At 36.5% G+C, this 15,707-nt stretch overlaps 1 protein-coding gene across 4 annotated transcripts in view; it reads left to right on the forward strand.

The window, feature by feature from the left end:
- The window catches only part of Klhl8 (kelch like family member 8), a 65,101-nt gene that overhangs the window by 14,160 nt on the left and 35,234 nt on the right, over positions 1-15,707 (forward strand). For all 4 annotated transcript variants that reach the window (XM_047567323.1, XM_047567324.1, XM_047567321.1 and 1 more), the window contains exon 2: positions 14,145-14,493. In XM_047567323.1, coding sequence (XP_047423279.1) covers positions 14,284-14,493 — 210 coding nt within the window. In that variant the 5' untranslated portion in view covers positions 14,145-14,283. The remainder of the gene's footprint in view (positions 1-14,144; positions 14,494-15,707) is intronic.

Below are 15,707 nucleotides of genomic sequence, written 5' to 3' on the forward strand. Positions count from 1 at the left end.
TTTTTCAAAAAAAAAGGAAAAAAATACTGGGGGTGCAGCTTAGTGGTACTGTGTCCCTGGGTTCAATCCACAGTACCTATAGCATATGTATGTTTATATGTATATGTATATACATGCATGTGTATCTATGAATGAACACACACACACAGAGAGAGAAAACAAAACTTTTTTAAGAATTGTAGTCTTCTGGGGTCTGGAAGTGGGGGATGTGTAGCTCAGTGGTATATTGCAGTTTAGCATACCTGAAACCCTGTGCAATTCCTTGTCCTCTCCCCTCCAAACAAACAAACAAACAAACAAACAAAAAAAGACTGTAAACCAGTTTAAAATATATTAATCAAACAAGTCTAAAACACAAAAGGAAGAAAATTAGACTTAGACTTATAGAGGTTCACAGAAGGGAACACACAACTCCATTGGGAAGGTTAGAGAAGGAATCATAAAAGAAGCATTGTTTAAGCTGGATCTTGACATTATTCTCCCACAAGAAATAGCACCTGCACATATATTTGAGAAAAACTGAATAATGAAGTCTGTGATATATTAGAAAAAGAATGGGTTTAGTCAGCTGGATTGAGTTTCTAGCTCCTACCATTTTCTAAATGTATGACTTAAGTCACAAACGTTTAGGTCATCTATAATGTTATGATGCTTAAATGAGAGTATGTGTAAGATTTCTGGCAATGTGGCACATAGTGGTTTAATAAGCAATGTTAGCCAGACATAGTGACACACACCTGTATTCCCAGCTACTCAGAAAGCTGAGGCAGAAAGATGGCATATATAAGGCCAACCTGGGCAACTTTGTGAGATCCTGTATCAAAAAAAACAATTTTTTTTTTAAATGAATGAATGTAGCTCAGTGGGTGCTTGCCTAGCATGTGCAAGGATCTGGATCTGATTCCCAGCACTGCAACAAACAAACAAACAAAACAGTAGTCCTTCATCTACTTTCCTATTCCCCCTACTTATATTAAAAATTAATGGAAAAAAAATTAATGGAAGAAAAGACTAGAAATAGACTAGAGCCAGAGCAAGGAGGGCCTTGAATGTTAAGATAAACTATTTGAACCATATACGTTAAACTTGTATGGAACTGACAGAGCTAAACAAATCTAGCAGCATTGCCCTTGATAGATATTTACAGATGGAAAAGAGGGATGTGGGATACATGATCCAGATAAGATATGATATGGATCAGAACTATAGTAAAATAAGAGAAAGTAGAGATCAGAGAGGTAGGAAGAAAGAGATGAATAGGTTTTTCTAAGCAGAACCCAGAAGAATTGAAACTGACGCATGGTGGAAGTTGAGAGGAGTTAAACGTGGCTTGAGTTTTGAATTAGGGTAACTGATAAAATGGTAATACCATTTGAAAAAGTAAAGGAAACAGAAAGAATAGCTAGTTTTAGAGGGGAGAAGATAGGGACCTTTTTTTAAAGAAAAAAAAAAAGCAATATATATCTTTTGTTCTGTGATTCTGTTTCACTTGTGCAATACTCTGAACTGTAGTGTCGTGATTAATAGCACATAACCTTGAGCCTGCTACCTAGGTTTGAGGCCACTCTTTTTCACTGTGCCTCAGTTTCCTCACCTATTAAAAGAACAAAATAGAAGTGGCTGCCTCATAGAGTTGAGTGAAGACTAAATAATTTAATATCCATAAAGCGCTTAAAACAGATAGTGTTTTCCATCATCATTGTGATGATGGTGGTGATGATGATGGTGCTGTCTGCCTTTATATCTTATTTTGTGAGCTGATTTATTCCTTAGCCGTTAGAGTAACTTGTGATATATTGTCTTGTGTTCTTTGAATTTTCTAATGAATATGTTAGAATAATTTTTTTTTAATTTCCTTTGTATTTTTAAAATTTTTGGTGGTCCTGAGGCTTGAACCCTGATAGGGGGCTTTACCACTGAGCTATATCTCTATTCCTTCTTATTTTTTGTTTTGAAACAGGGTGTCACTAAGTGCCTGGACTTGCCTTGAACTTGCCAGCCTCCAGCTTCAGCCACCAGAATAACTGGGATTAAAGGCATGTGCCACTGTGCTCAACTGTTTTTTATTTTATCATAGAGTGAAATTGACATTTTTGGTATATAGTTCATTGAATTTTAATAATTATATAAATGTGTCTATTTGCTACCAAAATGGAATACCAAAGAGTTCATTAATCCCCAGAACTTTGTTGTGCTTTTTATATTTACACCTTTCCCTGTCCCTAATTTTTGGCAACTACTGATCTGTTTTCTAGCACTATGATTTTATCTTTTTGAGAATGTCATATAAATGAAATTATAAAGTGTGTAACCTTTTGAGACCATCTTCTTTCACTCATTATAATGTCCTTGAGATTCATCAAATTATATGTACCAAGTTCATTCCTTTTTATTATGGAGCAGTATTCCATTGTGTTTGTGTGCCATAGTTGGTCTATCCACTCACTTGTTGAAGGTCATTTGGGTTATGTTTTTGTCAGTTTTTTCGCTGCTGCGACTAAAAGACCCGACAAGAATAACTGTAGGAGGAAAAGTTTATTTGGGGGCTCACGGTTTCAGAAGTCTCAATCCATAGACAGCCAGCTTCATTCCTCAGGGCTCAAGGTGAGGCTGAACATCATGGCAGAAGAGTGTGACTGAGAGAAGCAGCTCACATGATGATCAGACAGCAGAAAGAGAGAGAGAGAGAGAGAGAGAGAGAGAGAGAGAGAGAGACACTCCACTCCAAATACAAATGTATACCCAAAGCCAAGTCCTCAATGCCTCACCTCCTCCAGCCACACCCTGCCTGCCTTTAGTTGCCACTCAGTTAATTCCATCAGGTGATTAATTCACTGATTGGGTTAAGGCTTTCATAACCCAATCATTTCTCCTCTGAATCTTCTTGCATTGACTCACACATGAGCTTCTGGGGGACACCGCACATCCAGATCATAACATTCTGCCCATGGCCCCCCAAAACTCACAGCCATCTACAATGCAAAATACACTTTGTCCATTTCCAAGAGTCCCCATAGTCTCAACAGTTACAAGATTGCCCAAAGGTTCAAATCCAAAGTCTCCTCTGAGACTCAGAGCAAACTTGCATTGTGAACACCTATAAAAATCAAAAGCAATTTACAAGTATCCAGTATATAAAGGTACAGAACATAAGAACAGGGGCATAGAAAGAAGGCATAGGACCAATGTAAGACTGACATCCAGCTGGGCAAAAAGTCCTCCAGCATCTGGGGCACAAGGCAGCATGATATTCTGTCCAGAGGGCTTGTGTAGATCCACCTCTATGGCCTTATTGGTTGCAGCCCAAGTGACCTTTCTGTTAGCTTGTCCTGCTCAGTTCCTGCAGCTCTCATAGGATGATGTCCCACGTTACTGACATTTCTAGATCTCAGGGGTCTCCACTGCAGCTTCGGCTTCCTCCTCAAATCTCCCTGTATCACCTTCTCAGGGGCTGCTTACAGAGACTCTGACCTTGCTACACTCTGCCTGGCTTCCCAGGCCTTCCTTTGAAATCTTGAGGGAAGCCTCTCTGACTACTAACTTCAGCAATCTTGCAGAACCAGCACTACATGGTTGACACCAAGGTATGCCACCATCTTAAGAAGTAGCCAAGCTTCTAGGGACCCTGGCTGCAGCAGCCTCTGAGTGTCTGGGTGGCTGAGCACCCTGAAAACACTTCCTAGGTCCCCTTGTGCAAGGATTCCCCACTAGTCTCTTCTCAAGAGAATTTTCACTTTTAGTTCCTTGAACCTAAAGATGGGTATGGTTTTGCCAGCTCCTGAGATGCCTTCAAACTATCTTTCTTATTGTCTCTGTGCAAAGTCTTTAGCACTTCTGTAGGGGTGGGTAATCTCTTTAACAATTGCAACTTCCTTAGCCCCAGTTTTCTTCCCACCTTTCATGTCCAAGTTTCGCAAATCTTTCTGCTCTGCTTTCTGCTCCTGAATATCACACAGCAAACTTGGCTAAAAGCCACCAGCAATATCAGTGCCACTGCCTGAATGCTGTGCTGCCTACATACTTCCTCCATCAGATTAAAAAGTCCATCACTCTTAAAATTAGCTTCATAGAAAGTATTAGAACAAGGACAAAATGCAGACAACTTTTCAGCCAGAACATAATGCGAATGGCCTTTAGTCCAATTACCATTAGTGTCCTTCTTTTCCTCTAAACCCTCTTGAGCCCTGTCTTCACTATCTGTGGTCCTATTGGCACTCTGATCTTCTGAGCTCCCACCAGAATTGGCCATTAAGCTCCGCTTACAATGATCTAAAGCATTTTTAGCTTGCATTGCTAAATACCTCAAAATTTCTCCAACCAATTCCAAAAAACTCCAAAAGCTTCTTAACCACATAGTCAGTGACCCCACTCCTGGTAACAATTTCTGTTTTAGTCAGTTTTTTCGCTGCTACGACTAAAAGATCCAAAAAGAACAACTGTAGGAGGAAAAATTGATTTGGGGGCTCAGGGTTTCAAAAGTCTTAGTCCATAGACAGCTGGCTCCATTCCTCAGGGCTAAGGCTTAAGCATCATGATGGAAGAGTATGGCTGAGAAGCAGTTCACATGATGATCAAGCAGCAGAGAGGTACAAGTATATACCCCAAAGCCACACCCCCCAGTGCCCCACCTCCTCCCTCCACACCTACCTGCCTTCAGTTACCACTCAGTCCCATCAGGTAATTAATTCACTGATTGGGTTAAGGCTCTCATAACCCAACCATTTCTCCTCTGAACCTTCTTGCATTGTGTCACACATGAGCTTTTGGGGGATACCTCACATGCAAATCATAACAGGTTATATGCAGGTTTTAGCAGTGTTGAGTAGAGCCACAATAAATTTTTATATACAAATTTTTGTGGAAACCTAAGTTTTCATTTAAAAGTAAATTACTGAGTCTGATTTTGGGTTATAATATATGTTTAACTCTTTAGGAAATAATAAATTATAAATTATTTCTTTTTTGAGTACTACATTCCCACCAGAAGTATATAAAAATTTTTGCATTCCCACCAGCAGTATATAAAAATTTCAGGGATTTCAGATTTTCACTAGCACTCGATATTGTTATTTTTTATTTTAGCCATTCTGATAGTTGTATAGTGGTAGTTCATGATTTTAATTTTCATTTCCCTGGTAGCAGTAATGTCGAATATCTTTTTGTATGCTTATTTGCCATCCTCACTGATGATGCCTTAAGTCTTTGCTATATATATATATGTATATATGTATATTTTGGACTGTTATGGGAGGAGATTGAACCCAGGATTTGTGCATACTAGACAAGTACTTTACCTCTGAACTGCATTCCAGCATGTGCCATTTTGCTCATATTTTAATTGGATTGTTCATCTTATTACATTTAAATTAGAAAGTTCTTTATATATTTGGAATACATATTTTTTGTCATATATGTATTTTGCAAACATTTACTCCTGGTCTGGAGCCTTTCTTAATGTGAAAAATTTTTATTTTTCTTTCTTTTCTTTTTCATTTTTGTTTTGTGCTAGTAGTAGTCTTGATGAATCCAGGGCTTCACAGCATTTCACAGGCAAATTCTGTATCACTGAGCTATACCCCTAACCGAGTGTTTTAAATTTTGATGGAGTTCATTTGAACATTTTTAAAAAAATGAATCTTATAACTCTTTTTTCTAAGAACTAGAACTTGGGGCAAGTATTTTTTGTGTTACTAGAGATTGAACTCAGGGCCTTGCACATGCTAGGAAAGCACTCTACCACTGAGCTACACCCCAACACAAAAATATATGTACTATATAAAATAGATCAAACTACATAAAACTGTAAGTATAGTATATATATTCATAGTATACATGTATATATAGCAGATAATCTCTGATCGATTTTTTAGTTAATTTTTATATTAGATATGAGCCTTAGGTCAAAATTCTTTTTTTAAAAATGGATGTTCAGTTGTTCTAATATCATTTATTGAAAGAATTCTTTACCCCGTTGAACTGCTTTGGACTTTGTCAAAAATCAGTTGACCATATTTTTTAGGTCTATTTCAGAACTCCCCCTTCTAGGTAATTGATGTCTTTCTATTTACCATTACCATCTTGTCTCTTTTTAAAATAAGCTTTTTATTTTAAAATAGTTTGCTTCCCCATGCTAGGAAAGTGTTCTACAACTAAGCTACGCCCCCAGCCCATATTTCGGAACAGTTTTAGAATTCCAGAGAAATTGTAAAGATAGCACAAAAAAATGCCATATATACCCCCCACCAACTGCTTTCTCCTAGTATTAACATCTTACATTAATATGGTATATTTATTCCAATTAATAAGCTAATACTGATGCATTTTTATTAACTAAAGGCCACATTTTACTTTGTTCTAGGATCCTGTTCAGGACACCACATTACATTTAGTTGTCATTTCTCTTTGGACTCCTCTTGACTCTCACAGTAATCAGATTTTCCCTTGTGTTTCATCAACTTTTCAGCTATTTTGAAAAGTGCCTTTTAATTGGGAATTGTCTGATGTTTTTCTCATGATTAGATTGCAGTTAGGGACTTTGTAGAGATCCCTACAGAGATAAAATGCCATTCTCATCATTTTATATTAAGGCTACATATTGTCAGTGTTGACTACTAATGTTGATGCTAATCTTAATCACTTGTCGGAGGTAATACTTGTCAAGTTTCTCCATTGTAAAGTTAGTCTTTTTTTGTCCCTTTCATACTGTACTCTTTAGAAGGATGTCACAGTATGCAACCGCATCTCAAGTGTGAAGTATCTACATAATTTACTTGGAATCCTGTTCTTCCTCCCTGTGGTGGTGGGGATTAAACCCAGGTCCTCATGCTTGTCAGGCCATTGTTCTACCACTGAGCTACACTTGAGATTCTTTTTCATGGGAAATTTGTCTGTTCTTTCCTACTTATTTACTCATTTCATTATATCAGTATGGCACAGACAAAATGATATTTCTCTTCTACCTTGGTTTATAACCTAATATTACTCTATTTATGTTGCTGAAGGCATGTATGTTGTGATTCCTCATACCTTATTCTGTTTTAAAATTGTTTTATTTATTTTTGTACTAGGGAATTGAACCAGGGCTACTTAACCCCTGAGCTATGTCCACAGCCCTTTTTATATTTTATTTTGAGACTTAGAGCCTCACGAAGTTGCTGAGGCTGACTTTGAACTCATGATCCTCTTGCCTCAGCCTCTCAAGTCGCTGGGATACAGCCATGTACCACACCCAGCTTAAAATTATTTTCTGTATTTTGATTACTTTCCATTATAAATTTTAGACTTAGCTTGTTTATATCTACCAAAATAAAGTTTTTGTGATTTTGATTGGAATTTTTTTAAATCAGAACATCAATTTTCAGAAGATCAGCATTTATTATGTTGTCTTCCAGGCTATGAACCTGTAGCTCTCCATTTACTTAGTTTTCTTTGGTTTGTTTTAAGAATACTTTTCAACATACAGATTCTCTACATGTCTTGTTAGATTTATACCTGAGTATTTCATTTTCTTCAACCACTGGAAATGGTGAATTTTTAAAATTTCAATTTTCAATTATGCAATATTATTATTTAGAAATATAAATTTTGTATGTTTACCTTGTATTTTGTGACCTTTCTAAATTTACTAGTTCTTAAGTGTTCTTTGGGAATGTTTTGCATAGGTAATCATGTCTACAAAAATGTACAGTTTTATTTCTTTTCAATGTGTGTCTTTTTTTTTCTTTTTTTGCTTTGTTGACTGGAGAGATCTTACACTCCTTATATGTTTTTTTCTTCTTCAATATGTTGTTATCAGTATGTTGTTATAGTGGTTTAGTTACGGTTTTTATGGGTTTAATATTTCTTTATTTCATTGTAGTTTTGATTTTCATTTCCCTGATGGCTAGTGATATTGAACATTTTTTATTTGTTGTCCATCTGTATTCTTCAGAGAAGTGTCTGCTCAGGTCATTTCCTATTTTTAATTTTATCACTTGGGTTTTTGTTGTTAAGCATTTTTTTAGTTCCTTATATATTATGGATATTAATATTAGCCCTCTCTGAGATGAATAGTTACCAAACATCTTCACCCACTTTATAGGTTTTCTCTTCACATTTCCTTTGCTGAGCAGAAACTTTTTAGTTTTATATACTCCCAGTTGTCAATTTCAATTTTTGCTCTTGTTTCCTGAACTTTTTGTGGTTTTATCCAGAAAACCATTGCCATGAACCATTGCCTCGAAGTGTTTCTAGTAGGCTTCAGAGTTCGAGTTCTCATAGTTAAGTCTTTGAATTGACTTTTTTTTTTTTTTTTGTAGTCCTGGGAATTGAATCCTTTGGTGCTATGCCATTGAGCTATATCCTCAACCCTTCATTATTATTATTATTTATTATTTTGAGACAGGGTCTTACTCAGTGGCCCAGGCACGCCTTGAACTTGTATTCCTCTTGCCTCAGCCTCCTGAGTAGCTGGGAATACAGGTGTGTACCATCTTGCCCAACTTGAGTTCATTTTTGTACAAGGTGAGCAATAGGGGTCACGTTTTCATCTTCTGCATGTGGAAAACCATTATTGAAGAGGCTGTCCTTGGATGTTTTTGTCACCTTTGTCAAGAATCAGTTGGCTATAGGTGTGTGTGTGTGTGTGTGTGTGTGTGTGTGTATGTGTGTGTGTGTGGTTGTGTATGTATTTGTGTAGGTTTGGTTTTGTTTTTTGGAATCTCTGTTCTGTTGGTCTCTGTGTCTAATTTTATGCCAATGTACTGTTTGGGTTATTATGGTTCTGTAGTATACCTTCTAATCAGGTATTGTGATTCCTTCAGCTTTGTTCTTTTTCTCGATTGTTTTGACTATTTAGGGTCGTTTTGCTTCCATATGAATTTTAGCATTATTTTTTCTAGTTCTATAAAGAATGCCATTGGTATTTTGATAGGCATTGCATAGAATATTAACAATATTAATTCTTCCAGTCCATGAACATAGAAGGTCTTTCCATCTTTTTGTGTCTTTTGTTTCATTAGTGTTTTGTGATTTTCATTGTAGGGGCCTTTTACTTCCTTGGTCAAGTTTATTTGTGTGTGTGTGTGTGTGTGTGTGTGTATCTCTATACACAGGCATGTGTATATGTATATATAATATTTTATATGTAACAATTTATATATATAATTTATAAAGTAAAATAATTTATATATAAATATATACATACTATATATACGCATGTATCCATATGAGTGTATACATATACATGTATCTATTATAAGTGTGATTTCTTTCATGATTTCTTTCTTAGCAAATTCATTTTAAAAAGCTACTGATTTTTTTTTTTCTTCTTTGCTGGGGATTTAAACCCAGGGCCTTGCACATGCTAGGCAAGCACTCCACCACTGAGCTGCATCCCCAGTCAAACCTACGATATTTTTTATGTTGATTTTGTATCCTGAACTCATTTGTTAATTCTAATAATCTTCTGGTGGAGTCTTCAGATTTTTCTGTATTATGGAATAATATCATCTGTAAACAGGGATAGTTTGACTTCTTCCCTTACTAATGGAATATCTTTTGTTTCTTTATTTTGCCTGATTTGCCTAAAACTTCTAGTACTATATTGAATAATAGTGGTGAGAGAGTGGACACACTTGTTCTCATCCTAATCTTAGAGGAAATGCTTTCAATTTTTCCCCATAAAGTATGATGTTGACTGTGGGTTTATCATATATAGCTGCCTTTTGTGTGTATATGTGTGTGTGTGTTAGAGAGAGAGAGAGAGAGAGAGAGAGAGAGAGAGAGAGGGAATGGGGATTTAACACAGGACCTCATAGATGCTTGTTAAACACTCTACCACTGATTTACATTCCTAGCCCACTGTACAATCCTTCCATACTTATTATTAGTTCAGGGGTTTTAGCATGAAGGTATGTTAAATTTTATCAAATGCTTTTTTGGCTTCTATAAAGGTGATCATCTGGTTTTTATTCTTCATTCTGTTGAAGTGATGTATTATGTTTATTTACTTGCATGTGTTGAACCATCCTTGCGTCCCTGGAATTATGGTTTGAATCTAGAATGTCTCTCAAAGGATCATATATTGAAGGCTTGGCTCCCAGCTGGGGGTGATTTTGGGAAGTGATAGAAACTTTAGTAGATGGAGCCTCATTGGAAGAAGTAGATCATTGAGGGTATGCCTTTGAAGGGTGTATTTTGTCCCTGGATCCTTTCTCTCTCTTTGCTTCCTGCTACCATGAAATGAACAGCCTTCTCTGCCACATACTTCTACCACGATATTCTTTGTCTCAGGTCCAAGGCAAGGAGCCAGTCAAACTCAGACTGAAACCTTTGAAACTGAGCCAAAATAAACTTTTCTCCTCTTAAGTTGATTTTCTTAGGTATTTTGTCAAAGTGATGGAAAGCTGACTAAATATCTAGAATAACACAAACTTGGTCCTGGTGAATGGTGTTTTTGATATGCTGTTAAATTCTATTTGCTGGTATTTTGTTGAGAGTTTTTCATCTGTGTTCCTTAGAAATATCGTTCTGTAGTTTTTTTCATTTTTTTTGTGTGTTTTGGTTATTTCCTTGTCTGATTTTGGTAATGGGGTAATACTGGCCCTTAAATAATGACTTTGGAAGTGTATTCTCTCTTTGAATTCTATGGAATAGTTTGAGAAAAATTAGCATTAGTTTTTCTTTATTGGCTTTGGTAAAATTCATCAGCAAAGCCATCTGGTCCTTTTGTTTGTTGGTGGAATTTTTTGTGTGTCTGATGCTGGGGCTTGAACCCAGTGTTTCACATACACATGAATGTCAGGCAAGCCAGCATTCTACCACTGAGCTACATTCCTAGTCCCCAGACTTAACAGTGTTTGTTTTGTATCAACACTAATGTCAGGGGTATATAAGTTGAACAGTCATTGTATCTTCTTTTTAAGTTGATCCCCTGGCCACTATGTAGTGACTCACCATTTGTATTGAAGTTTATTCTGTCAGATATCAGATATCAGTATCTGATATCAGTATTCCTGATTGCTTCAGGTGTCCATTTGCTTAGGATATACGTTTCTATTCTTTCAATCAGTGTCTTTACTAGAGATTTGTTTCTAATAGGAAGCATATTGTTGGTTGTTTTTTTTTAATCTATTTAGCCAGTCCGTATCTTTTTTTGTGTGTCTACATGGTATTAGGAATTGAACCCAAGTCCTTATACATGCTACACAAGCACTCTATCACTGAGCTATATCCCCAGCCCTCTGTTGATTTTGAAGCAAGAATGTGAACTTTTAAACACTTGTTATGGAAGTAGTTAGTAGCTATTAGAATATCTATAAATGCCTTCACCAGATAAAATTTTAGACCTAACAGATATTTCAGTTAGTTAGGGCCTTAGCTTTTCGTCACTGTGACTGAAGTACATGACATGAACAACTTAGAAGAGGAAGAGTTTATTTAGTACAGAGGTTCAACCTATGCTTGGCTGACTCTATTACTCTGGACTCAAGGTGAGGAACATCATGACAAAAAGGCATGGCAGAGGAAAGATGCTCTGCTATGGCAGCCAGAAAGCATAGGAGATAGAGAGGGAGTAGCCAGGGGAATAAGATATAATCCCTAAGAGCATGTCCCCAGTAATCTACCTCTCCAACTGTGACCACCTGCTTAGTTACCACCTAGTTTGTCCATTCAGATTACTAATCAGTCAAATTAATTAATCCACTGATTGCTTTACTGCTGCCATAAGCTGACTGTTTCATCTCTGAACATTCCTGCATTGTCACATGAACTTTTTGGGTGGCTACCTCATATCCAAACTATAGCTTTATTACTTCACTGTAACGAAATACCTGAAAGAATCAACTTATAAGGGGGAAACACATATTTTGACTCATGGTTTCAATCTGTGGTCACTTGTTCCTGTTGCTTTTGGACCTGTGGTGGAAGAGTGTAATGGAGGGAACCCCTCACCTCATGGTGGCCCAGAAGCAAAGAGGGAGAAAGGAAGGGACTGGGATCCTAATATCCATTTCAAGAGCATGCCCCCAGTAACCTAACTTCCTCCCAGTAGAATCCACCTTTGAAAGGTTTCTCCACTTCCGAATAGTACTATAGGCTGGTGACCAAGCCTTTAAGGGCCTTTAGGGGAATATTCAAGATCCAAACTGTAGCACTATCTGTATTTCTAACATCCTGTGGGCCAGATATCTTGGCATAGCTTAATTTGTTCCTATGCTTAGAATTTCACAAGGCTGCAGTGAAGTTTTAGGCTGCATTTCTCATTTGTATGCTCAACTATGGAAAAATCTTCTTTGACACTCATTCCAATCATTGGTAGAATTTATTTCTTCAAAGCTGAATGAATGAAGGCCTTAACTTTTTACTGAGTAGAGGCCTCCCTCAGGTCCTAGGGATTGCCTGCAGTTCCCTGCTATATGGCTCTCCGCATAGTAGTGTGCTTTTTAAGACCTGCTGGAGAGCCTCTCACTGCAGTCTACTCACACAGTTATTATATACTGTAGTATAATTGTTATGGTTTAGATGTGAGGTATCCCCCCAAAAGCTCATGTGACAATGCAAAAAAGCTCATGTGACAAGGCAGGAATGTTCAAAGGTGAAATGATTAGATCATGCAAGCTAAAACCTAATCAGTGGATTGAGCCACTTGATGGATTAATAATTTGAATGTATTACCGGGTGATGACTGTAAGCAGTTATCACTGTTATCACTGGAATAGCTGGAAGAAGTGGATCACTGAGGGTGTGCCCCTAGTAATTTTATTTTGTACCTGGTGCCTCTCTCTCTCTCTCTCTCTCTCTCTCTCTCTCTCTCTCTCTCTCTCTCTCTCTTTCTCTCTTTCCTGGCTGCCACAAACAGAGCCACTTTCCTCTGCCACACCCTTCTGTCCTGATGTTCTGCCTCATTTTGAGCCTATAGCAATGGAGTTGACTGACCAAGGACTGAACCTGTGAACCCAAAATAAACCTTTCTTCCTCTAAGTTGTTCTTGTCAGGTATCTCAGACACAGCAATGAAAAGGTGACTAACACAATAATTAAGAGCATGATATTCCATCACTTTTCCATATTCTGGTAATTAGAAGCAAGTCACAGGTTCTTTCTGCATGCAACAGGATTACATGAAGACATAACTTATTGGGGGTCTGCCACAAAAACTTTAAGAAGATATTAATAACTACAGTCTATAATTTAACATATACCATCTTGTTTCCTTCAAAAGCTGGAAACTATAAGATTAACATAAAGAAGCTGATACAACTAAAGTTTTGGTTAAGGTACTTATAATTTTCTGAAGTTGCATAATATCAAAACTTTCCACTCTAATAATATCAATATTTGTACCATGATTTATAGTATATAAGCACTTGTAAATCTATTATTGCATTTCAAGTAATTCTCAGGATAATCCTAGGAATGGATAGGTATCTGTGCTATAGATGAAAAAACTGCGATTAATAAAGCCTTCAAAAATGGTCACACAGCCCATAAGTGGTTGAGTAATTGCTTTTAATTCTTTGTTCCTGTCACCAAAGTGGAGTTATGACATAATACTGTTGATCTTGTGAATATTAATTAGACAGCACTGATGACAAGGTAAGTTTGATTTTACATGTGAATACTAATTTTACGTAGAAATAAAATGAGGTCTTTATATTATAATGCAGCAATTTTTAACACCCGGCCATTCAGTATCACTAATCTTCAAAATATTCCTGTAAGTGGTATTTCCATTTCACAGAAAAGATAACTGAGGTTTAAGCAGGTTTTCAGTTACCCAGGGTCATACAGTTGGTAAGTTGTAAAACCATGGTCTGACCTCAGAATCTATAGGATGAACCTAACTGAATCAAAACAGCCTTCTGGTTTTTTTCCTTGTATCCCTGAATAATTTCTTAACTTCAAATTTTTATTTCATGGCCTCTGAGTTTGAAGATGATGCTTTCCACCTCTCAAAGTCATGTGCTTTTTAATTTTCTTATTAAATTTTATTTCGTTTTGTTTTTTTGTGTACCAAGATCTGATGCCACTTAGCATAAAAGCTTCAAGGTTACTGTTTTAATAATGATTGATATGGTTATTTTATATATAGTTACTAATTTGAGGTTTTTTCCTTTTGGTTTGTCTTCATTTTGTTGTTTTTTTTTTTTTTTTCAATTTCAGCAAACCGTACAATGGCAATTGAGTAAATTTTGGAAAATGTTTGAAATTTAGTGGCTGCATCTACTGTATGTCTTACCTTTAAAAAAAGAAAGATAAATGGGATGCTTGAGAAGAGTATATTAAAAGAAGAGTATTGCAAATGGCTTCAGAATCTATGAATGGGAAACAAGTTAAGAATCACTTCACTAAGGGGAAAAGGCAGCAGCACCAGCAAATAAAGAATAGATCTTCAGTTAATGATTGTGATGAAGACTCCTTTATCTTTGAAGCAAATGAAGCTTGGAAAGATTTTCATGGTTCTCTTCTTCGATTTTATGAAAATGGAGAACTCTGTGATGTCACACTAAAGGTGAGACTGCCTTTGTTCCTTCTTACCTCAGTTTCTTCATTGCATTGTGGAAAATGAGGGTTTTTATAATTGCACAAGGCAAACTTTTGGTTCTACACTTATATGTTATGATTGGAATGATTTTAATCTCATGTTTAAATTGCAATATAAAGGCTATAAGGGAGGGTAAAGAAGAAAGTTAGCGTAAGATGAAATGATTATTTTAATTTGGCATTTATATTCATTAATTCTTAGTTATTACTTGCTGAGAGTTCTGAAACCCTAAAATAACAAATAGTTATTGGTGAAATTAGCATTCCCCAGATAAACTTTGTTTTTGTTTTTGTTTTTGTTTTTTTCTAGTGCTGGTGATTGAACTAAGGTACTCTACCACTGAGCTATATCCCCAGTTCCATTTTTTGGCGGAATCTGGGGGTACCAGGGATTGAACTCAGGGGCACTCAACCACTGAGCCACATCCTCAGCCCTATTTTGTATTTTATTTAGACCCAGGGTCTCACTGAGTTGCGCAGTGCCTCTCTGTTGCTGAGACTGGCTTTGAACTCTAGATCCTCCTGCCTCAGCTTCGTAAGCCGCTGGGATTACAGGTGTGCACCACCACTCCCAGCTACCAGATGAACTTTTAATTTATGAATTTGAAGATTTTGATTTTTTTTTACTTAATTAAAATTCAATTCTTGGTTGTTCACACTGTACTACACTGTATGTCCATATTCTAGTAATTGAACTTCTACTTCATTGTTAGCATCTGCTAAGTGAAATTTAACTCTTACTGATAATGAAATAGAGTTTATTTAGACTAAATGAAGTCTTGAGTGAAATTTTAAGTCTGTGTTCTATAGGATCATGTTGTTTGGCTAAACAGTCTTAATAAAATTAGAAAAGTGATAAAGCAATATCTTTGGATTGTTTCCTGTTACATGTCATAATTTTGTTTTGTTTTTTCCTTTCGGTGCTGGGATCTTACCCAGTGCCTCATAGATGCTAAGCAATTGCCATACTACAGAGTTATACCTTTATTCCCCTCTTCATTACACATTGAAAATACTTACTTATTCTTATCTCTGTCTGACATTAATTTTTGCTCAATGATTCATGTACATCCAAGCAGCATTTTCTATGTGAGATTTGCCACTTTCAGATCTTTTAGATTTTGCTTTCTGCTTCTGATCACACAAGTTATTAGAGCTCACAGTGTTATAGTAATTATTTGA

The sequence above is a fragment of the Sciurus carolinensis genome, chromosome 10 (genome assembly GCF_902686445.1).
Source record: "Sciurus carolinensis chromosome 10, mSciCar1.2, whole genome shotgun sequence".
NCBI lineage: Eukaryota > Metazoa > Chordata > Mammalia > Rodentia > Sciuridae > Sciurus > Sciurus carolinensis.